At 46.4% G+C, this 22996-nt stretch overlaps 1 protein-coding gene across 9 annotated transcripts in view; it reads left to right on the top strand.

Moving 5' to 3' along the window:
• Positions 1-233: 233 nt before the first annotated feature.
• The window catches only part of SCEL (sciellin), a 155802-nt gene continuing 133039 nt past the window's right edge, over positions 234-22996 (top strand). For 8 of the 9 annotated variants that reach the window (XM_029048213.2, XM_029048235.2, XM_029048257.2 and 5 more), the window contains exons 1-3: positions 234-411; positions 18627-18696; positions 21176-21293. In XM_029048213.2, coding sequence (XP_028904046.1) covers positions 18654-18696; positions 21176-21293 — 161 coding nt within the window. In that variant the 5' untranslated portion in view covers positions 234-411; positions 18627-18653. The remainder of the gene's footprint in view (positions 412-18626; positions 18697-21175; positions 21294-22996) is intronic. The other variant, XM_029048261.2, reaches the window with a different exon arrangement.

The raw sequence follows: 22996 nt of genomic DNA on the forward strand, positions 1-22996 counted from the left end.
CGGAGTCCATCCTTCCAGAAGTCTTGATCCTTTCCTAGGTGATGTTTTAATAAAGGTCCAAACGAAGCCGAGAACCGAATTTCCTTCCGGTCCACCCCGTGAAAACCTGCGAGCCTTACCGGCTCCGGCGAGTGCGGTGTGAGAGTTTGCGTACGTGTGTCATTTTTCAGCATGGTACTATGCTAAGAATGTAAAACACCACACACTCTGCCCTGTATTTAATTGAGTTGGCATCTGTACTTTTTAACAACACCCACCTCCTCCCTGAATGACTCAGCCACTGAGGGAGAAGTCTCGGATCTCTTCTTCCAGCCAGTCAGATGGAAGGTGATTCTGGAAACTTTAGCTACACCTCCGTTTCAGGCACTGCCGACTTTCAACCGACGCGAACGCGTTTCCTCCCGGAGAGAGGTAAGTCGAGCTTCTATAAATGCCTTTGAATGTCCATATTTCACTTCTTTTGCGCTTTCTGTCTCACCTCATTGGAATTTATTTGGTGACTATTCTCTGTTTTTCGACTGAGCTCTCACTGGCCACTCAACCGGAGACAGCCAAATTTTAATGGGTTCTTTCCCTTAACGATCGCGTCGTTCCTTGTTGTGGTTTCAGAATACTCGGTTTGTAGCTTTATGATTTTTTTTAACGTGTTTTAAGTATCACCGGAAGTAGAACTCTTCTGGCATTTTTCAAGTCTCCTTGTCCGACGTGGGGGAATTTTACCAGGATGAAAACCGAATATACGCAGTCCAGAAAAAGTGAACAGCGACGACCAAAAAACTTGTCGTTGTTCGAGTGTACATTAAAAAGTGAAATTAGCATTTGAGTATATGAAGTAAAAATGAGGAATTTTCTATGGACGTTTAAATATTTCAGGGTCTCGGAGATGCAACAGTTGTCAAAAACGAAACAATAGAACGAGACTCCCTAACAAGCTTCCCTGCTATACCTGGAGGCTTGTTGATGGGAATGATCATATTGGGCATGTTGACTTTTAAGATTTGTCTGTGATTTATGTGCAGTATGCCAGCAGCTGTGTAAAAAGCTGGAATTCTAACATCGCAGGTGATTAATTCATATCGGGGACAATTTCCAGGCTCTGTTTCTCTTTCAAGACAGAAACATCCCCACCCAGGTCCTGAAAAACCAGTTTTGGTTGTTCTTTGATATGAATGGGCAAGTGATTTAAAAAACTGTTTGTTTTTTTTTAATTTGGCAGCTTAGCTCTTCCTTCGTGCGTGCTTTATCCATGACTAAAGTTTCTGACAGTTGTAAGGACAGAGGACCGAGCTATGATGTAAGATGATAAGTATACATCCTGCTGATTCTCCCACAAGCAATTTTACAACTAGTCTGTATTTTGTTCAATCCAGTTTAACTGGCCTAAAGAATGACGTTTTTTCTTATCCTATCATACCGACCCCCATCAACTGTTACGTGAAAGACACTCCAGCATCGAGAGCTGTCCGTTTTATTTTAAGGGGACGGTACCCTGGATTATATTTGCTGTAGTCTAATAATTTAAAATAAAGAATTTGAAGATAGAGCCAATTTTTTTTGGCATGAGACATGCTCAGGCTTACTTTTGAGTGTGGTTATTTTATCACCTCTAAATTTATAAAACTCAAAAATGAAAATAGATAGAGGAAAGTCCAATGATCGGGACTTAGGATGTTAGCGCGGCTCAGTGGAAAGAGCACGGGCTTTGGAGTCAGAGGTCGTGGGCTCGAATCCCGGCTCCTCCACTTGTCCACTGTGTGACTGTGGGCAAGTCACTTCACTTCTCTGTGCCTCAGTTACCTCATCTGTAAAATGGGGCTTAAGATTGTGCGCCCCACGTGGGACAACCCGATTCCCCCCGTGTCCACCCCAGCGCTTAGAACAGTGCTCGGCACATAGTAAGCGCTTAACAAATACCAACATTATCATTAATGCTAATTAGGATGTAGATTAGATGGGTGATAGAGAGTATGTATTAGCAATTTACCTTCTTAAGGACTAAACATTGCTCCAAGGTTTGAAATGACAACCACAGCCCCAAGCCAGAGGGTCTTTGTTTCTGGACAGCAAGTTAGGGAGTGTGATTGTACACAATTTTCTTTTTCAGTAATGCTCAATCTTGCAAAATATGTATTTCCAGGCTGCTAAATCACCCTGATTTTACTAGTCTGATTATAATTATTACTAACAACAACAATACTAATAATTCTGGTATTTGTTAACTATTTTGAGAAGCAGCGAGGCTCAGTGGAAAGAGCCCGGGCTTGGGAGTCAGAGGTCATGGGTTCGAATCCCGGCTCTGCCCCTTGTCAGCTGTATGATTATGGGCAAGTCACTTCACTTCTCTGTGCCTCAGTTCCCTCATCTGTCAAATGGGGATTAAGACTGTGAGCCTCACGTGGGACAACCTGATGACCCTGTATCTACCCCAGCGCTTACAACGGTGCTCTGCACATAGTAAGCGCTTAACAAATACCAACATTGTTGTTATTTTGTACCAAGCTGTACTATTACTAAACCCTAGACTGTAAGCTCATTGTGGGCAGGAAATGTACCCGGTTATTGTTATATTGTACTCTCCCAAAGGTTAGTACAGTGCTCCCCACACAGTAAACGCTCTATACATCCGGATGACTGACTTAGCTCTATGGTAGGTAAAGTGAAACTCGATAGGACACAGGCCCACCGAGGGTTAACAGTTTAAGTGGGAGGAAGACCGATCCCCAGTGGACAGATGAGGAAACTGAGGCACAGAAAAGTGAAGTGACTTGCTCAAGGTGGCACAGTAGACAAGTGGCAGAGCCAGGATTAGACCCCAAATTCTCTGATTACCAGGCCCGGGTTCTTTCCACTGGACCACATTATGTATATCGTGTCTCATTTCTTAAAAGCCTTCTTTCTTTTCCAATAGTTTCAAATGTATATATCTATATAATAATAATAATGTTGGTATTTGTTAAGCGCTTACTATGTGCCGAGCACTGTTCTAAGCGCTGGGGGAGACACGGGGTAATCAGGTTGTCCCACGTGGGGCGCACAGTCTTAAGCCCCATTTTACAGATGAGGGAACCGAGGCACCAAGAAGTGAAGTGACTTGCCCACGGTCACAGAGCTGACAAGTGGCAGAGCCGGAATTTGAACCCATGACCTCTGACTCCCAAGGCCGGGCTTTTTCCACCGAGCCACGATATATACATGTTTACATGTTTAGGGAAGCAGCGTGGCTCAGTGGAAAGAGCACGGGCTGGGGAGTCAGAGGTCATGGGTTCGAATCCCAGCTCCACCACCTGTCAGCTGTGTGACCGTGGGCAAGTCACTTCACTTTTCAGTGCCTCAGTTTCCTCACCTGTAAAATGGGGATGAAGACTGTGAGCCTCACGTGGGACAACCTGATGACCCTGTATCTACCCCAGCACTTAGAACAGTGCTCTGCACATAGTAAGTGCTTAAAAATGCCAACATTATTATTATTATTATATATATATACATACAGAAATATATTTTTTTTGTCCCACCACTGACAGTGAAGCTCACCTATGAGTGCATGTGTGGCTGAAAAACCAATGCAGAGTCCCACAATCCTAGCAAGTCAGTCATTCATTCGATCCTATTTATTGAGCGCTTACTGTGTGCAGAGCACTGTACTAAGCACTTGGGAGAGTACAGTACAGCACTATAACAGACGTTCTCTGCCCACAAGTTCACAATCTAGAGGGGGAGACAGACATTAAAATAAATAAACAAATGACACTGGGCTCACAAAAAGATGTCCTCTGTTGCACTGTTGTGTTTAATGTTTGTAGATTTGGATGTTGTACTATCAGCTTAGCTCGGTGGCAAGAGCCCGGGCTTGGGCGTCAGAGGTAATGGGTTCGAATCCCGGCTCTGCCACTTGGCAACTGTGGGACCGTGGGCAGGTCGCTTCACTTCTCTGTGCCCCAGTTGCCTCATCTGTAAAATGGGGATGAAGACTGGGAGCCTCACGAGGGCCAACCTGATTACCCTGTATCTCTCCCAGCCCTTAGAACGTGCTCCGCACAAAGTAAGCGCTTAGCAAATACCAACATTATTATTATTATTATCATCTACACCTCTAACTCTCCACACCTCTTCAAATCCTGCCCCGATGTAGTGAATTCAGTCCTCTGAACACACCCATCAAACCGCCTCCATCTGAGACAGAGACTCTCTTCAGATCTCTTGCTGTTTCCTCACACTCGCCGCCTCTCAACTCTCTCCCACTCATCCACTCTGTTTCACATCCCAGACTTTCTGTGCTTCAGTGGATAATTATGCCTTGCCTCACTGGCAGCGGGCGAGGCAAACACCAGCTCCCCAGAGATCCACCCTAGACCTGGCGGCCTCCACCGGACTTGGCAAACTGCGGGTCGTAATGGCAGGAAAGTGGAGTGAGAAGCTCTGCAAGTCATTTAACTTCTCTGTGCTTCAGTTCCCTCATCTGTAAAATGGGTATGAAGACTATGAGCCTCATGTGGAACAGGGAGTCTGTCCAACGTGACTAGCTTGTATCCACCCACCTTGGGCAAGTCATTTAACTTCTCTGTGCTTCAGTTCCCTCATCTGTAAAATGGGCACGAAGACTGTGAGCCTCACAATAATAATAATAATAATGTTGGTATTTGTTAAGCGCTTACTATGTGCCGAGCACTGTTCTAAGCGCTGGGGTAGACCCAGGGGAATCAGGTTGTCCCACGTGGGGCTCCCAGTCTTAATCCCCATTTTACAGATGAGGGAACTGAGGCCCAGAGAAGCGAAGTGACTTGCCCACAGTCACACAGCTGACAAGTGGCGGAGCGGAGATTCGAACCCATGACCTCGGACTCCAAAGCCCGGGCTCTTTCCACTGAGCCACGCTGCTTCTCCGTGTGGAACAGGGACTCTGTTCGACGTGAATAGCTTGTATCTACCCACCTTGGGCAAGTCACTTGACTTCTCTGGGCCTCAGTTACCTCATCTGGAAAATGGGGATTGAGACTGTGAGCCCCATGTGGGGCAACCTGATCACCTTGTATATACCCAGCACAGTGCTTGGCACATAGCGCTTAACAAATACCAAAATTATTATTATCATTACCCCAGCGCATAGTACGGTGCTTGACGCGTAGTAGGCGCTTAGCAAATACCATCATTGCCATCTGCAGGAGGCAGGGACAGCCGCTTTCTTGAGTTGGGGAGGGGGTGAGGTGGGCAGAGGGAATAAGCCAGAAGAGAAAGAGACGAGGGGTTGGGGGACATGCCTGGCCTTGAAATATAATAATGATGATATTTGTCAAGTGCTTACTATTTGCCAGACACTATTCTAAGCTCTGGGGTCTTGTCTTATGCCGTCGAGTCATCTCCAACCCAGAGCGACTCCATGGCCACATCTCTCCCAGAACGCCCCACCTTCATCTGCAGTCATAATAAGAATAATGGCATTTGTTAAGCGCTTACGATGTGCAAAGCACTGTTCTAAGCGCCGGGAGGATTCAAGGTGATCCCGTTGTCCCACGTGGCGCTCACGGTCTTAATCCCCGTTTTACAGATGAGGGAGCTGAGGCCCAGAGAAGTGACTTGCCCTCAGTCCCACAGCTGACAAGTGGCGGAGCCGGGATTAGAACCCATGACCTGTGACTCCCAGGCCCGGCCTCTTCCCACTGAGGCACGCTGCAGTCATTCTGGTAGTGGATCCACAGGGTTGGGTGTCGTTTTTTTGTAAAAATACCACTGCCTCCTTCCGTGTAGTCGACGCGAGCCTCCGCCCTCGACCGTCTCCCGTGCTGCTGCTGCCCAGCGATGGGGTAGATACAGGATAATCAGGTTGGACTCAGTTCCCGTCCTATTTAGGGCTCACGGTCTTAATCTCCATTTTAGAGATGATGTAACTGAGGCCCAGAGAAGTGAAGTAACTGCCCAAGGTCACACGGCAGACAGGTGGCGGAGCCGGGATTAGAATGAATTAATGTTGGTATTTGTTAAGCGCTCACTCTATGCAGAGCACCGTTCTGAGCGCTGGGGCAGATACAGGGTCATCAGGTTGTCCCTCGTGAGGTTCACAGTCTTCATCCCCATTTTACAGATGAGGGAACTGAGGCCCAGAGAAGTGAAGTGACTCGCCCACTGTCACACAGCTGACAAGGGGCAGAGGCGGGATTCGAACCCATGACCTCTGACTCCCAAGCCCCTGCTCTTTCCACTGAGCCACTCTGCTTGTTGTGGGCAGGGAACGTCACCATTTATTGCTGTGTTGTAGTTTCCCAAGCACTTAGTATTGTTGGGTTGTACTTTCCCAAGCTCTGCACGCGGCGTGGCTCAGTGGAAAGAGCCTGGGCTTCGGAGTCAGAGGTCCTGGGTTCGACTCCCGGCTCTGCCACCTGTCAGCTGTGTGACTGTGGACGAGTCACTTAACTTCCCTGTGCCTCATCTGTAAAATGGGGATTAACTGTGAGCCTCACGTGGGACGACCTGATGACCCTGTATCTCCCCCAGCGCTTAGAACAGTGCTCGGCACATAGTAAGCGCTTAACAGATACCAACTTTATTATCATTATTATTAAATGCGAAGAATGAAAATCCGGTACACGTCCTGCTCACAACGAGCTTAAAGTCTCAATCAATCCATCAGTGGTATTCATTGATTGCTGTGTGCAGAGAATAGGGTTATTTATATCAATTCTCTGGGGCTACGTTGAGTAATCTATTGATGGGTCATGCACATGCACTGGGTTTGGGGGTAATGATAATAATCATCGTGGTATTTGTTAAGCATTTACTATGTGCCAGGCACTGTACTAAGTGCCGGGGTGGATACAAGCAAATCAGGTCGGACACAGTCTCTTGTCCCATATGGGGCTCAGAGTCTCAATCCCCACTTGACAGATGAGGTAACTGAGGCGCAGAGAAGTGAAATGATTTGCCCAAGGTCACACAGCAAAGTGGCGGAGCCGGGATTAGAACCCCCGACCTTCTGACTCCCAGGCCCGTGCTTTCTCCACTATGCCAAACGATTCAAACCTACTATAAGGTAGTGTTTTCTAGGTGGGTTTAACTGACTCTCCTCCCGATTCACCCCTTTCCTCATCCGATTTATAGACAAAGGCAGCACGGTTTAGTGGAATCAGGGTCAAGAGACCCAGATTCCAATCCCATATCTGCCACGGGCCTGCTCGGTGTCTTTGGGGAAGTCATTCAACTTCTCTGTTCCCCCAAGTTCCTTATCTGCCCAATGGGGTAAGATGCGATAAACGGTCCGCCCCATGTGGGGTCAGAGATTCTGTCTCATCTTCTTATCTTGTATCTACCCCCGCACGGGGCACAGAGCAAGCATTTTTTCTGAACACGGTGAGGTCGGGATTGTGGATCCCATAGTAGTCTTTTCAGTCGCCCACCGGTGGCCTTCTCATCAGCAGATCAACTTCTTGGGAGGCAGAGGTCGTGGGTTCTAATCCCGGCTCCGCCACTTGTCCGCGGCGCGACTTCGGGCAGGTCACTTGACTTCTCTGTGCCTCAGTTACCTCATCTGTAAAATAGGGATTAAGACTGCGAGCCCCACGCGGGACAACCTGATAAACTTGTATCTACCCCAGTGCTTAGAACAGTGCTTGGCGCATAGTAAGTGCTTAACAGATACCATCGTCATTATTAAAATAATAATAATAGTAGTAATAATGATATATACCTAGATGTATCTATAAAACTCAGTTTTTTTCTGGTTGAATCATTATTACTACTATTATTTACCCTTGCTTCCCAATTTACCTCCCCCTTCACTGCTTTCTGACAATGCTTCTTTAGAATAATATATATATCTGCTATTATCATAATCAAAGCATATGAATAACACAATCTAGGGAAGCAGTGCATTTTAGTGGAAACGACAGAGGCCTGGGAGTCAAAGGACCTGGGTTCTACTTCTGCTTCACTATTTCCCTGCTGTGTGACCTTTGGCAAGTCACTTAAAGTCTCTGCGCCTCAGTTCCCTCTTCTGAAAAATGGGGGTTCAATATCTGTTCTCCATCACTTTTTAAAAATAATAACTACTGAGCGCTTACTATGTGCCAGGCACTGTACTAAGCACTGGGGTAGGTACACGCTAATCAGGTTGGACACAGTCCAGGTCCGACATGGGGCTCCAGGTCTTCATTCCCATTTTACTGATGAGGTAACAGAGAACAGAGAAGTGAAGTGATTTACCTGGGGTCACACAGCAGACAAGGGGAGGATCCAGAACCCAGGTCCTCTGAGTCCCAGGCCCTTGCTCTACCCACTAGACCTTACTGCTTCCCCTACTTAGACTGCGAGCCCTGATTATCGTGTATCTGCCCAGGCACTTTCATTCATTCGATCATATTTACTGAGCACTTACTGTGTGCAGAGCACTGTACTAAGCGCTTGGAAAGAACAGTTCAGCAATAAAGAGAGACGATCCCTGCCCAGACAGGGCTTACAGTCTAGAATGGGGAAGACAGACAGCAAAACAAGTAAAGAAGCATCAGTATAAATAAATAAAATTATAGATACGTACCCATCAAAGCAAATATACAGACTTCAATAGAAATAAATAGAATTATACATATATACATAAATACGTAAGTGCTGTAGGGAGGGGGGCGAAGAGCAAGGGGAGTGAGTTGAGGTGAGGCAGTGTAACTCAGCGGAAAGAACCCGGGCTTGGGAATCAGAGGTCATCGGTTCGAATCCCGGCTCTGCCACTTGGCAGCTGTGCGACTGTGGGCAAGTCGCTTAGCTTCTCTGTGCCTCAGTGACCTCATCCGTAAAGTGGGGATGAAGACTGACCCTCACGTGGGACAACCTGCTTACCCTGTATCTACCCCAGTGCTTAGACGTAGTAAGCGCTTAACAAATACCAACATTATTATTAAGGGGAGCTGAGGAAGAGGCAAAGGGAGGCTTAGACTGGGAAGGCCTCTTGGAGGAGGTGAGCCTGGAAGGCGGGAAGAGTGATCTCTTGGTGGATTTGAAGAGGGAGGGCGTTCTGGGCCAGAGGTAGGACGTGGGCCAGGGTCGACGGCGGGACAGGCGGGATCGAGGCACGGTGAGAAGTTTAGCGCCAGAAGAACGGAGTGTGCAGGCTGGGCTGTAGAAGGAGAGAAGGGAGCCATGGCGAAGCGACTGGCTTCCAACCCCACGGGCGTTCAGCAGGACGGGACACTCACCCCTCCCACGGTTCCTCACTCGATACAGGCCGAGCGGCCTTCTCACGCTGCGGACAGAGGCGACCTGCAGCCGGCTGCTGCAAATCCAGTTCCTCTGCGTTCCTCCAAGCACTTAGTACGGTGCTGGGCGCATAATACGTGTTTAGCAAATAGCACTATCATTATGAACTCAGAATGCTGACTGTGGGTCAGAAGGGGAGATACATAGCAAATAGAGAATGGATTCGGTCGAAAAACTGCACCAATGACCCGGACAAAGAAATCAAGAGCCGGCTTATCCAGTTTTCAAAAGAACTAAACTGGGCTGGTTGCAATCACTTGGGAAGACAAAAATAGAGTCCAGAGGGATCTAGGTGAGTTGGGAAATTTCTCTGGAAAAACTGGTTTAAATTCAATAGGGACAGGTGAATAACATTTGGGGACCAAAAACAACACCGACAATATAGAAAGAGGAAAGGCCGCCCAGGCGTAAAAAGAGCAGTTGAGAATAGGGGAGATCATTCAGAGTAGATCAGCAGTACGGCCCAGTGGAAAGAGCATGGGCCGGGGAGTCAGAAGACCTGATTTCTAATCCTACCTCCTCCACTCGTCTGCTGCGTGACCTTGGGCAAATCACTTCACTTCTCTGTGCCTCAGTGACCTCATCTGTAAAATGAGAATTAAGAGTGTGAGCCCCATGTGCATCATGGACAGCGTCATAGCTTGGATCTACCCCAGCACTTAGGACAGTGCCTAGAAACGCTTAACAAATACCATAAAAAAAGTTTGACATTGCAAAATGGCTCAATGGAGAATAGTGTGATTTCCCTTCTCTGTTTATCTCATATCTGGTCACCTCATCACCAATATTCTTGAGTTCCTCTCCAGTTCTCAGCTTATCACTTGTCAGCTGTGTGACTTTGGGCAAGTCACTTAACTTCTCGGTGCCTCAGTTCCCTCATCTGTAAAATGGGGATTAAGACTGTGAGCCCCACGTGGGACAACCCGATTCCCCTGTGTCTACCCCAACGCTTAGAACAGTGCTCGGCACATAGTAAGCGCTTAACAAATACCAACATTATTATTATTATTTTTCTCAGGGCACGGGGTTTTGAGCCAGGGGAAGCAAGGGCTTAGTTCCCAGACTGAGCCCCATTTTCCTCTGTTCCTCCTCCCCTCCCCATCACCCCGACTCCCTCCCTCTGCTCTACCCCCCTCCCCGCCCCACAACACGTGTATATGTGCGCATATTTATTATTCTACTTATTTTATTCAAATTCTATTTATTTATATTGATGTTATTATGCCTGTCTACTCGTTCCGTTTTGTTGTCTGTCTCTCCCTTCTAGACTGTGAGCCCATGTTGGGTAAGGATTGTCCCTATCTGTTACCAAAGTGTACTTTCCAAGCACCTAGTACAGTGCTCTGCACACAGTAAGTGATCAGTAAATACCACTGAATGAATGAATGATTATTATTATTCTTATTACATTTTTGAATGCTTTCTTTTTGGGGTCAATATAAGGTACGTTATTCAGTCGTGGGCCCCATTCCACAAGGGGCTCACAATCACGGTTAATAATAATGATGATAATGTTGGGATTTGTTAAGCGCTTCCTATGTGCAGAGCACTGTTCTAAGCGCTGGGGTAGATACAGGGTCATCAGGTTGTCCCACGTGAGGCTCACAGTTAATCCCCGTTTTACAGATGAGGGAACTGAGGCTCAGAGAAGTGAAGCGACTTGCCCACAGTCACGCAGCTGACGAGTAGCAGAGCCGGGATTCGAACCCATGAACGTGGAGCTCGGCTCTCAAGAGCCCAGGCCTGGGAATCAGAGGACCTGGGTGCTCAATCCGACTTCATCACTTGCCTGCTGAACGGCCACGGGCAAGTCGCTTCTTTTCTCCATGCCTCCGTTTCTTCATCTGCAAAATGGGGATTAATCATTCAGTGGTATTTACTGAGTGCCCGCCACGGGCAGAGAGCACTGTACTGAGAACTTCGGCGACTACAGCTGAGTTAGCTGACATGATCCCTGCCCTAAAAGGGGCTTAGGATCTAATGAAATATCTGTTCTCCCTCCTATTCAGACTGCGAGCCCCATGTGGGATATAGATTCCCTCCGTCCTGAATATCCCGCATCTACCCGAAGTGCTCATTTATTATTATTATTCTGACGAGGCTCGATACATCGGCGGTGTGTGTTAAAGAACTGACAGTAGATGTAGCTCTTTCCTCTCTGTTCCACAAACCACGGGCACTAAACTCTCAGCTCAGTGGGTGTGGCTGAAAAACGGGAAAACAACAGTTCTTTCTTCTGGCTTTTGCAAAAGACTGTCCTGTGGTCTCTGGCCGCAGCTAACAAAAATAATAATTGTATCTGCTAAGTTCTTACTATGAGTCTAGCACCGTACCCGGCGCTGGAGTAGACACGAGGCAACCAGTTTGGATGCAGTCCTTGTCCCTCAGCGGGTTCACCTTCGAGTTCTCCGCTTCTTGATGTCTCAGTTACCTCATCTGTCAAATGGGGATTAAGAGAGTGTGAACCCCATGTGGGACGGGGCTGTGTCCAATCCAATCATCTCATATCAAACCCAGCGCTTAGTATAGCGCCTGGCACGTAGTCAAATTTCCCATCACTGTAGATGGCACCCCCATACTTCCTGTCTCACAAACCTTGGCATTATCTTTCACTCCTCTCTCATTCGACCCACATATTCAATCCGTCACTAAATCCTGTCAGTCCCACCTTCACAACATAAGTAGAATCCGCCCTTTCCTCTCCATCCAAACCGCTATCACGTTAATCCAATCGCTCCTCCTATCCTGCCTGGATTTCTGCATCAGCCTCCTCGCTGACCTCCCGGCCTCCTGTCTCTACCCACTTCAGTCCATACTTCCCTCCGCTGCCCGGATCATTTCTCTACAAAACATGTCTTCCCAGTCCTCAAAAAACTCCCGCAGTTGCCCATCCACCTCTGTATCAAACAAAAACACCTCATCATTGGCTTCAAAGCAGTCCACCATCTTGCCCCCCCCACCTCACCTGCTACTCTCCTTCTACAACGCAGCCCGCACTCTTCGTTCCTCCAGTGCTAACTTTCTCACTGTGCCTCGGTCTCACCTGTCTCGCCGCCGACCCCTGGCCCACATCCTGCCTCTGACCCGGAGCGCCCTCCCTCCTCAAATCCGACTCTCCCCTCCTTCAAAGCCTTCCTGAAGGCCCACCTCCTCCAAGAGGCCTTCCCAGACAAAGCCCCCATCTTTCCTCTTCTCCCACTCCCCTCTGCGTTACCCTGACTTGCTCCCTTTGTCCTTCTCCCCTCCCAGCCCCACACCACTTATGTGCGTATCTGTCATTTATTTATTTGTTTTGACGTCTCTCTCTAGACTGTAATATCGCTGCGGGCAGGGAATGTGTCCGTCTATTGTCGTATCCTACTGTCCCGAAAGCTGAGTACGGTGCTCGGCACACAGTAAGAGCTCAATGAATACGATCGAATGAATGAACGAATACCACACACAAAAAAATGGCAGATGAGGAAACCGAGGCACAGAGAAGTTAAGTGATTGGCCCAAGGTCACACAGCAGGCAAATGGCAGAGCCAGGTCTTTTGACTCCCAAGCCTTTACTCTTTCCATCCGACCAGCGTACTAGCCGTACTATTCTCTGTGTTATCAATAGCAGTGCCATACTCCGACGTGGATTGTGCCTTAGAAGTTCATGATCTCCTCAGAGGCCCCTGCTCACCAACGAAACTAAGGATTTAGATGGGAGGGGATGGAGGGTGGCTAACACCCCTTGACCTTCGAATCCCCGACCCAGAAATCTGGATGGAGTTAGAGTTACTCTGACGCCTAAGTATTTGCTGAATAAAATACGAGAAAATACCTCTACTTCTCCAGTCGCTACATAAGCCAAGGAAAGGGCTTTCTCCTTTCTCTACAGAATGTCCATTTCCTTATTTCCAACCAATTCCTTTATTTCAAAAAGTTAAATAGCACGGTGCCCGAATATTCTTTGGCCCTATCTCGTTTTCATTTGGATTTGGAATAGGAATCATTTTCATTCAGTATAAGCTATTTTCTCTTACTCTTTCGCACCGAGAAAGTCAAACAAGCATCCACCCTTTTGAAATGATCTATTTTGGCTGTTTTATTGCCTTTGTGAAGGCTGACACATTTTCAGGGATTGATTGTGGAAGGAGTGTTGATATCTTCCTACACTATTTTCCCTTTTTAAGCACCAGTTTGACCTTTACCATTCCCATGATGATGTGCTTAGATTTTACCTACCCCAGGGTTCGGTAGAGCGCTTGGCATTTAGTAAGAATTTAACAAATGCCATTATTATTGTTATAAAATAATGTTGGTATTTGTTAAGCGCTTACTACGTGCAGAGCACTGTTCTAAGCGCTGGGGTAGATACAGGGTCATCAGGTTGTCCCGCGTGAGGCTCACAGTCTTAATCCCCATTTGAAAGATGAGGGAACTGAGGCCCAGAGAAGTGAAGTGACTTGCCCACAGTCACTTATAAAATGAAAGCAAATCTAATTTTCTTTGAATTAGGATTGGTAGGAACTCACGCTAAACTAAAAACAGCATGGCCTACTGGAAAGCACACTGGTCTGGGAGTTAAAAGTCCCGAGTTCTAATCCCGGCTCCACCACTTGCCTGCTGTGTGACCTTAGGCGAGTCATTTAGCTCCTCTGTGCCTCAGTTTCCTCATCGGTAAAATGGGGATTACATTCTGTCCTCCCACCTACTCTGTGAGCCCCCTGTGGGACAGGCTCCGTGTCTGACCTGATTATTCACTCATTCAATCAATTGTATTTATTGAGCACTTACTGTGTGCAGAGCACTGTACTAAGCGCTTGGGAGAGTACAGTACAACAATAAACAGACACGTTCCCTACCTAAAATGACTTTACAGTTTAGGCAGGGGAGATAGACATTAATATAAAGAAATAAATGAAAAATAAGTACGTAAGTTCTGCGGGGCTCGGAGGGGGGATGAACGAAGAGAGCAAGTCAGGCGATGCAAAGGGGAGTGGGAGAAGGTGGGGGTCGCTTAGTCAAGGATGGTTTCTTGGAGGACATGTGCCTTCCATAAGGTTTTGAAGGTGGGGAGAGCAATTAGAGAAGCAGCGTGGCTCAGTGGAAAGAGCCCGGGCTTGGGAGTCAGAGGTCATGGGTTCGAATCCCGGCTCTGCCCCTTGTCAGCTGTGTGACTGTGGGCGAGTCACTTCACTTCTCTGTCCCTCAGTTCCCTCATCTGTAAAATGGAGATGAAGACTGTGAGCCTCACGTGGGACAACCTCATTCCCCTGTATCTACCCCAGCGCTTAGAACAGTGCTCTGCACATAGTAAGCACTTGACAAATACCAACATTTATCTTTTTTTCAAAATTATCTGTCAGATTTGAGGAGGGAGGGAGTTCCAGGCCAGAGGCAGGATACGTGCGTGAGGTCAGACGGGAGGTAACCGAGCTTACAGTCTACATAAATTTGCATTAAATGATAGCCTCTCCAGGATGATCAAATTGGCTAGTTATGTATATATCATGTAGCAGCTCTTCAGGCTCCAGGGTGACATAATTAACGATAAAATTATTAGCATGATCCATTTGGAATCTCCACCCAACCGCCCCTCTCTTGATGTCCGTGGCTTGATGGAAAGAGCCCGGGCTTGGGAGTCAGGGGTCGTGGGTTCTAATTCCGGCTCCGCCGCTTATCAGCTGTGTGACTTTGGGCAAGTCACTTCACTTCTCTGTGCCTCAGTTACCTCATCTGTAAAATGGGGATGAAGACTGTGAGCCCCACGTGGGACAACCTGATTACTCTGTATCTACCCCAGTGCTTAGAACAGTGCTGGGCACATAATAAGCGCTTAACGAATACCAACACTATTATGATTATTCATATATCCAATTCCACACCACCAAAACCACCTGCTCCATCAAATTCAACTCCCTCCTCAACCCATGGCCTAGAGCACGGGCCTGGGACTGAGAAGGACTTGAGTTCTGATCCTGGCTCTATCACATGTCTGCTATGTGACCTTGGGCAAGTCACTTCATTTCTCTATGCTTCAGTTGCCTTACTTGTAAAATGGGGATTAAGACTGAGCCCCAAATGGGACAGGGACTGTGTGCAAACTGAATAGCTTGTATCTACCCCAGTACTTAAGACAGTGCTTGACACATAGTAAGTGCTTAATAAATACTATTATTATTGTTATTATCAGTTCCAACAGTCCTCAGCCTTGGATCTCCTCCTCCACAGTGTCCACTTGCTCCACCTCCGCGCTGGTTTCAGGGAGTGCCGATGGTCGAAATTCAGGCACTCGGCCCACTTGGGCTGCTTCAAATCCTTGCAGGCTACATGCCCCAGGCAGCGTGGCTCAGTGGAAAGAACACGGACCTGGGAGTCGGAGATCATGGGTTCTAATCCCGTGTCCTCCACTTGCCAGCTGTGTGACTTTGGGCGAGTCACTTGACTTCTCTGTGCCTCAGTTCCCTCATCTGTAAAATGGGGATGAAGATTGCGAGCCCCACGGGGGACAACCTGATCACCTTGTATCCCCCCAGCATTTAGAACAGTACTTTGCAACTAGTAAGCGCTTAACAAATACCATCATCATCATTATTATTATTATTATTATTAATTATTTCACAACTTTAAGTCCCCAATCCTGAATCCACCACTAGCCCCCTCCCCGCATCTTCTTTCATGACCTTGCCAATCATTTCATTAAAAAAATTGAAACCATCAGGCATGAGTTCCCAAAAGTTTTTCCCTCACCTCCTGACTCCATCCTCACCTCCACATAATAATAATAACGATGATGATGATGATGGCATTTGTTAAGGACTTACTATGTGCCAAGCACTCTTCTAAATGCAGGGGTAGATACAAGGTTATCAGGTTGTCCCACGTGGGGCTTACAATCGTAGTCCCCCTTTTACAGATGAGGTAACTGAGGCCCAGAGAAGTAAAGTGACTTGCCCAAAGTCACACAGCTGACAAGTGGCAGAGCTGGGATTTGAACCCATGATCTCTGACTCCCAAGCCCGTGCTCTTTCCACTAAGCCACGTTGCTTCCTTACTCTTTTATCTGTTCTTAAAATGGTATTTTTAAGTGCTTACTATATGCCAGGTGCAGTTCTAAGAGCTTCTTGCCATCTCTAAAGAGACTGGTTTCTAAACTAGGCCTCTTCACCCGAGTCTCTGACTCCATCTCTTTTCATCATAAAAAACACAGGAGCCCATTCTTCTTCCCTCCTGAACCACCATCTTCAACTGCTCATTCTCTGATGGCTCCTTTCCCTCTGCCTTCAGTTGTGTCCAGGTTTCACCCATCCTAAAATGAAAATAGCCGCCCAAAAACCTACTAAGGACATCCCCTTCACTACCTCCACCACCATTACTAATGCCATCCACACCACTATTGCCAATCTCCCTGCTCCCATTCTTGTCCAGACTGCTCAGATGGATTACATTCATCTGCGGCCTCTACTTCCTTTCCTCTGACTCCTTTTTGGACCTCTAGAATCCAGTTTCCGCCCTCTTTGCTTCAATATGACCACTGTCTCCATCATCACTAATGACCTTCATTCATTCATTCATTCATTCATTCATTTGTATTTATTGAGCGCTTATTATGTGCACAACACTGTACTAAGCACCTGGAATATACAATTCGGCAATAGACAGAGACAATCCCTGCCCAGTGACAGGTTTACAGTCTAATCGGGGGAGACAGATGGACAAAAACAAGACAGCATAATCGCGATAAATAGAATCAAGGGGATGGACACCTGATTAACAAAATAAATTGGGTAATAAAAATATATCATTTGTATATACGTATATACAAATGAGCACAGTGCTGAGGGGAGGGGAAGGGAGAAGGGGAGGAGCAGAGGGAAAGGGGGCTTAGCAGAGGGGAGGTGAAAGGGGGAAGGGGGAGGGAGCAGAGGGAAAAGGGGAAGCTCAGTGTGGGAAGGCCTCTTGGAGGAGGTGAGCTCTCAGTAGGGCTTTGAAATGGGGAAGAGAGTTAGTTTGGCGGAGATGAAGGACCTTCTTGCCTGAGCCCCATGTGGGACTGACCAATCGATCAGTTACATTTCTTGAGCACTTACTATGTTCAGAGCACTGTACAAAGTACTTGGGGGAATACTATATAACGGAGTTGGTAGATACGTTCCCTGCCCACACCAAACTTACAGTCTGGAGACAGGTTTACATTCTAAAGACTGTAGTCTGTGTCCTACCTGATTATTTTGTGTCTATCTTGATGCTTAATACAGTGCTTGGCACATAAGTCCTTAATAAATTCCATCATCATTATCATTAGCATCATCATCAAACCTAAAAGATTTTACTCCATCATTCTATTTTGATTTAGAGTCTTGTGAAGCTCTTATTTTTAGAGTTACTTTTTTCTGTTGTGGCAGTCTGTTATTTAATAATAATAATTATGGTACTTGTTAAGTGCTTACTATGTGCCAAGCACTGTTTTAAGCGCTAAGGTAGATGTAAATTAGTCAGGTTGGACACAGTCCCTGTCCTACATAGGGCACACAGTCATAATCCCCATTTTATAGATGAGGTAACTGAGGCCCAGAGAAGTGACTTGTCCAAACTGACACAGTAGACATGCAGAGGAGCCGGGATTAGAACCCATGACCTTCTGAGTCTCAGGCCCGTACTCTATCCACTAAGCCACCCTGCTTTTCTTTTCTATAAGTCTACTTGCTGTCTATAATTAAGAAAAAGGCTGAAATTTAGAATACTGACCTCCTTAGTAAAGGTTTTTGAAGCTTAGCAAAAGGTGTAAGCATATTCAGAATATGGAAAATGGTACTTGTTAAGCACTTATCATGTGGCAGGCACTATATTAAACACTGTATTAAGCAAATTGTGTTGGACACAGTCCCTGATCCATGTGGGGCTCACAGTCTCAATCCTCATTTTACAGATTAGGTAAATGAGGCACAGGGAAATGAATTGACTTTCCCAAGGTCACACAGCAGACAAGTGGCGGAGCCGGCATTCTAACCCATGACCTTCTGACACCCAAGGCCCGATCTCTCTCCACTACACCATGTTGCTTCTCTAATGGCAAATAAAATGCTCAAATAAGCACTGGGTGACAAGCTGAAAAATGATTTCTGCAATTAAATTGAAGAAAAGGACAAGCACAATGCGAATAAAATGGTAGAGTCAGAGTTTTCTTAAGAAGGCTGTTGAACGAGACTGCAGATTCCAGATCGTTATAAATTTTCTCTGCATTTTAGGAGCCTTGGCCAAGAAGTCAGAAGAAAGGAAATGCTCATTTATTTTCTTCCATATTACTACATAGTTCCAATTTGATCAAACTGTGGTCGATGTGGAATTTTGGGGGGGTGGGGTCTTTAAACTATCCTTATGTTAAAACTCTTCAACTCATGTTTTTCATTTACTTTCAGATCTAAAACTGGGAAGCAACCGACAACATGTCAGCTTTTGCCCTGAGAAGAACATCCCCTTCTGGAAATGGTAATGTAGCTTACTTGTGCCAGGCACAGAACTAGCAATGTAATTCATTCATTCAATAGTATTTATCGAGCGCTTACTATGTGCAGAGCACTGTACTAAGCGCTTGGAATGGACAAATCGGCAACAGATAGAGACAGTCCCTGCCCACTGACGGGCTTACGGTCTAATCGGGGGAGACGGACAGACAAGAACAATAGCAATAAATAGAATTGAGGGGATGAACATCTCATTAAAACAATAGCAAATAAATAGAATCAAGGTGCTGTACATCTCATTAGCAAAATAAATAGGGCAGAGAAAATATATACAGTTGAGGGCCAGAAATAATAATGTAGCTCACCTGGGCCAGGCCCAGAGATGATAATGTAGCTCACCTGTGCCAGGCACAGAACCGGTCATGTAGCTCACCCGTGCCAGGCACAGAACCGGTCATGTAGCTCACCCGTGCCGTCAAGCATGCGTGTTTTCGATGCAGACGATTCCATCTCTGTTGTCTACATTTTCTTTGTGGATGTTCACTAGATCCAAACAATATGAGTACTAATAATAATAAGAATAATGATGGTATTTGTTAAGTGCTTACTACATGCCAAGCACTGTTCTAAGCACTGGGGTAGATACGAGGTAATCGGGTTGTCCCCCGTGGGGCTCGCAGTCTTAATCCCCATTTTACAGATAAGGTAACTGGGGTACAGAGAAGTGAAGTGACTTGCCCAAGGTCACCCGGCAGACAAGTGGCGGAGCCGGGATTAGAACCCACGTCCTCTGACTCCCAATCCCGAGCTCTTTCCAGTAGGCCACGCTGAGTATTGCAAAAACAGATCTGAAAAAAGATTAACAATGCTGCTACCTTGAGAGATTTTTGTCATATTCCCTTTCCTTAACGGATAACAACGGTGCACTACTGAAATTGCTTTGTGTCACTGAACTCCTGGACAGTGAGAGGTAGGGCAACTTTTGCCTCTTTCCTTTAAATTAATTGAATCCTGTCTGTAATTCTGAAAGAACACCCTCACGAATTGTGGTGAACAGGAAACATCAACTGACCCCCAAAAGGTATTTCTTCACCATTTGGCATCGGAAAAAGTTGTGGTGAATTTTAGGAGATTGCCCAGGAGCAATTTAGCTGTAAATTTAGCAATTAAGCAATTTTTTCTGTGAATGTAAGCAGGTGGGCGCATTAAATATCCTTGCGAGTTTCCTCCCCCCTCAAGCCCAAGATATGATATGCCCGGTGGTAAAGCCAAGCCCTGTGGATTACTACTACTATATCTATAATTTATTCATTTATATGAATGTCTGTCTCCCCCTCTAGACCTTAAGCTCATTATGGGCAGGGAATTGTGACTGTTTATTGTTATATTGTACTCTCCCAAGCACCTAGAACAGTGCTCTGCACACACTAAGTGCTCAGTAAATACAGTTGAGTGAATTGAATGAACGGGCTGAAGATTTAGTTTCAGTTGGCCTCTCCGCCACTTGGATTTGGGTCCGTCCAGGACTTGCCTTTGATCTTTGTCTGGCTATCTTTGTGGCACAGGGGGTTTTTTTTTTTTAAATGGTATTTATTAAGCACTAACTATACCCCAGGCACTGTACTGAGTAATGAGGTAGATACAAGCTAATCAGGTTGGACACAGTCCCCGTCCCACATGGGGCTCAGTGCTTCGGTCACTGTGCCTCGATCTCACCTGTCTCGCCGCTGACCTCTTCCCCACGTCCTGCCTCTGGCATGAAATATGCCCTCCCTCTTCATATCCGACAGACAGTTACACTTCCCCCTTCAAGCCTTACTAAAGGTACACCTCCTCCCAGAGGCCTTCCTAACTAAGCTCTCCTTTCCTCTTCTCCCACTTCCTTCTGTATCCTCCTGACTTGCTCCCTTTATTCATCCCCACTTCCAGCCCACAGCACTAATTTACATACCCATAATTGATTTATTTTAATTAAGGTCGGTCTCCCCCTCTTGACTGTAAGCTGGTTGTGGGCAGGAAATATCTCCGTTATACTGTACTCTCCCAAGCACTTTCTATTCATTCATTCAATCGTATTTATCGAGCCCTTACTGTGTGCAGAGCACTGTACTAAGCGCTTGGAATGTACAATTCGGCAAGAGATAGAGACAATCCCTGCCCAACAACGGGCTCACAGTCTGAGTTCCACACACATAATAAATGCTCAGTAAATACAATTAATTGATGGATTGGCCCCCATGTTACAGATGAAGTATCTGACGCACAGAGAAATGAAGTGACTTGCCCAAGGTCACGTGTAGACTAGTGCTAGAAGTGGGATTAGAATCCAGTTTTCTTACTCCCAGGTCATTCTCTATCCATGGCCAAGGATAGAGGGATTTGTTCTTCCTTGCAAGGGTGTCTTATTTTGGAATTTTGAAACCCAACGTAACGGTCGGTTTTTTAAGGAAAAACAATTTCATCTTTTAAGGATTGTTTCATCTCATTTTCATTTCTCTCAATAGATACGAAGAATCCCACTCATGGAGTCACACTAAAGCCGCAGGGTTTCCACGACATTAACAAGAGAAGAACTTTCTTGCAGGATAACAGCTGGATAAAGAAAAGATCAGGGGAGGAAAAGTAAGATGACCGAAGATGTTGATTTCTAAAATAGATGTTGATTTTGTCCGGATTGATGAACTTTTGTCAGGCCAGTGATTCTGTTGGGAATTAGCTGCTGGGTTGTTTTTCCTGATTCTGTAAACTTTAAAAGTTGACAGTGTGAGGGGGCCTTGCCATGCTATTATTATTCACTGTTATTTCATGTTCTCCTCCTTTCTTTCTCACCACCATCCAACTATATCTCCTTCCATCCAACTATATCTCCTTTAAAAATAATGTCACACCATTGGAGCCAAAGTAGGCGAAAATGTGGTCTCCCAGGTCAGATAGCTTTTGGGTATTATCCTGAATCCATCCCGCTCACTCCATCTCTATCCCTGCCGAAAAATTGTCTGTGTTTCCAAGTTTTTTTCATTAGAAAGGTGACTACCGCAAGACTTGACTACTTTGCATTAGTGACAGCAACACCTATTTTAGAAGACTGAATTCAGGGAATTTTGGAAAAAAAAAAGTGTGATGAAAAATACACTTTATAACAGATTCACTTTTCAACATTTGACAGCACTGCACTGTTCCACTTTGAACTTTGTGATGATCTAAGTAACCTAAGTAACACAATAATAATAAAGATACTTGTTAAGCACTTACCGTATGTCAAGCACTGAGGAAGATACAAGGTATTCAGGTTGGACAAGGTCCCCGTTCCACATGAGACTCACAGTCTTTAATCTGCATTTTACAGATGAGAGAAATGAGGCACCGGGAAGTGAAGTCACTTGTCCAGGTCACCCAGGCCCCTCTGACTCCCAGGATCGTGCTCTATCCACTAGGCCAAGCTGCTTCTCTAGACGCACGGGCCGGTTTGCCTAGTTCATAGTGGGGCAATGGTTTTGTGCGGAGGAGTCAAAGAAAATGAGACCCTTGAGCAGCTGGAGTGCAAAAACCAACCAACACGGTTTACGCGTTCCCCCCCCCCCGCCCCGCTGCAGTGTGAATGTCACTGCAATACGATGTTACTGCACTGCACAACTCCTTTACAGCAACAACTCTTCAGAGCGAGAGCTGTTGTCAGTCGCAGGGGAGGGAAAAGTGAACAGAGAGAAGAAAGGAAGTGGAAGAGGGAAAGGAAGAGGGAGAGGAGGAGGAAGAGGGAAAGGAAGAGAAAGAGAGGGAAAGGAAAAGGCAAGGGAAAGTGAGAAGGAGGTGGGAGAAAAGAGTGGAAGATAGAAGGAGACAGATGTAGAGGGGAAAAGGGAAAGAAAGCAAACAATGAAGAGATTGTGGCAAAGGTTAGTTTACCCATTTACCATTCCACTTTCTGTCCTTTCTCACTCTTCCACCTCTCCTCCCCACTTTCCCTCACCCCAGCAATGCAAGAGGGCAGTGCCCGGGCAAGGACAGGAGCCACGGAGCCTCTCTGTAACCCCCTTTGGACGTGCCGGGGGAGGACAGAATTCCCTCACCCCCCTATGCCCCTATTAGAGAAGCAGCGTGGCTCAGTGGAAAGAGCCCGGGCTTTGGAGTCATCGGTCATGGGTTCGAATCCCGGCTCGGCCACTGGTCAGCTGTGTGACTGTGGGCAAGTCACTTCACTTCTCTGTGCCTCAGTTACCTCATCTGTAAAATGGGGATTGAGACTGTGAGCCCCACGTGGGACAACCTGATTCCCCTGCGTCTACCCCAGCGCTTAGAACAGTGCTCGGCACATAGTAAGCGCTTAA

Source organism: Ornithorhynchus anatinus, chromosome 2 (genome assembly GCF_004115215.2).
Source record: "Ornithorhynchus anatinus isolate Pmale09 chromosome 2, mOrnAna1.pri.v4, whole genome shotgun sequence".
Taxonomy (NCBI): Eukaryota; Metazoa; Chordata; class Mammalia; order Monotremata; family Ornithorhynchidae; genus Ornithorhynchus; species Ornithorhynchus anatinus.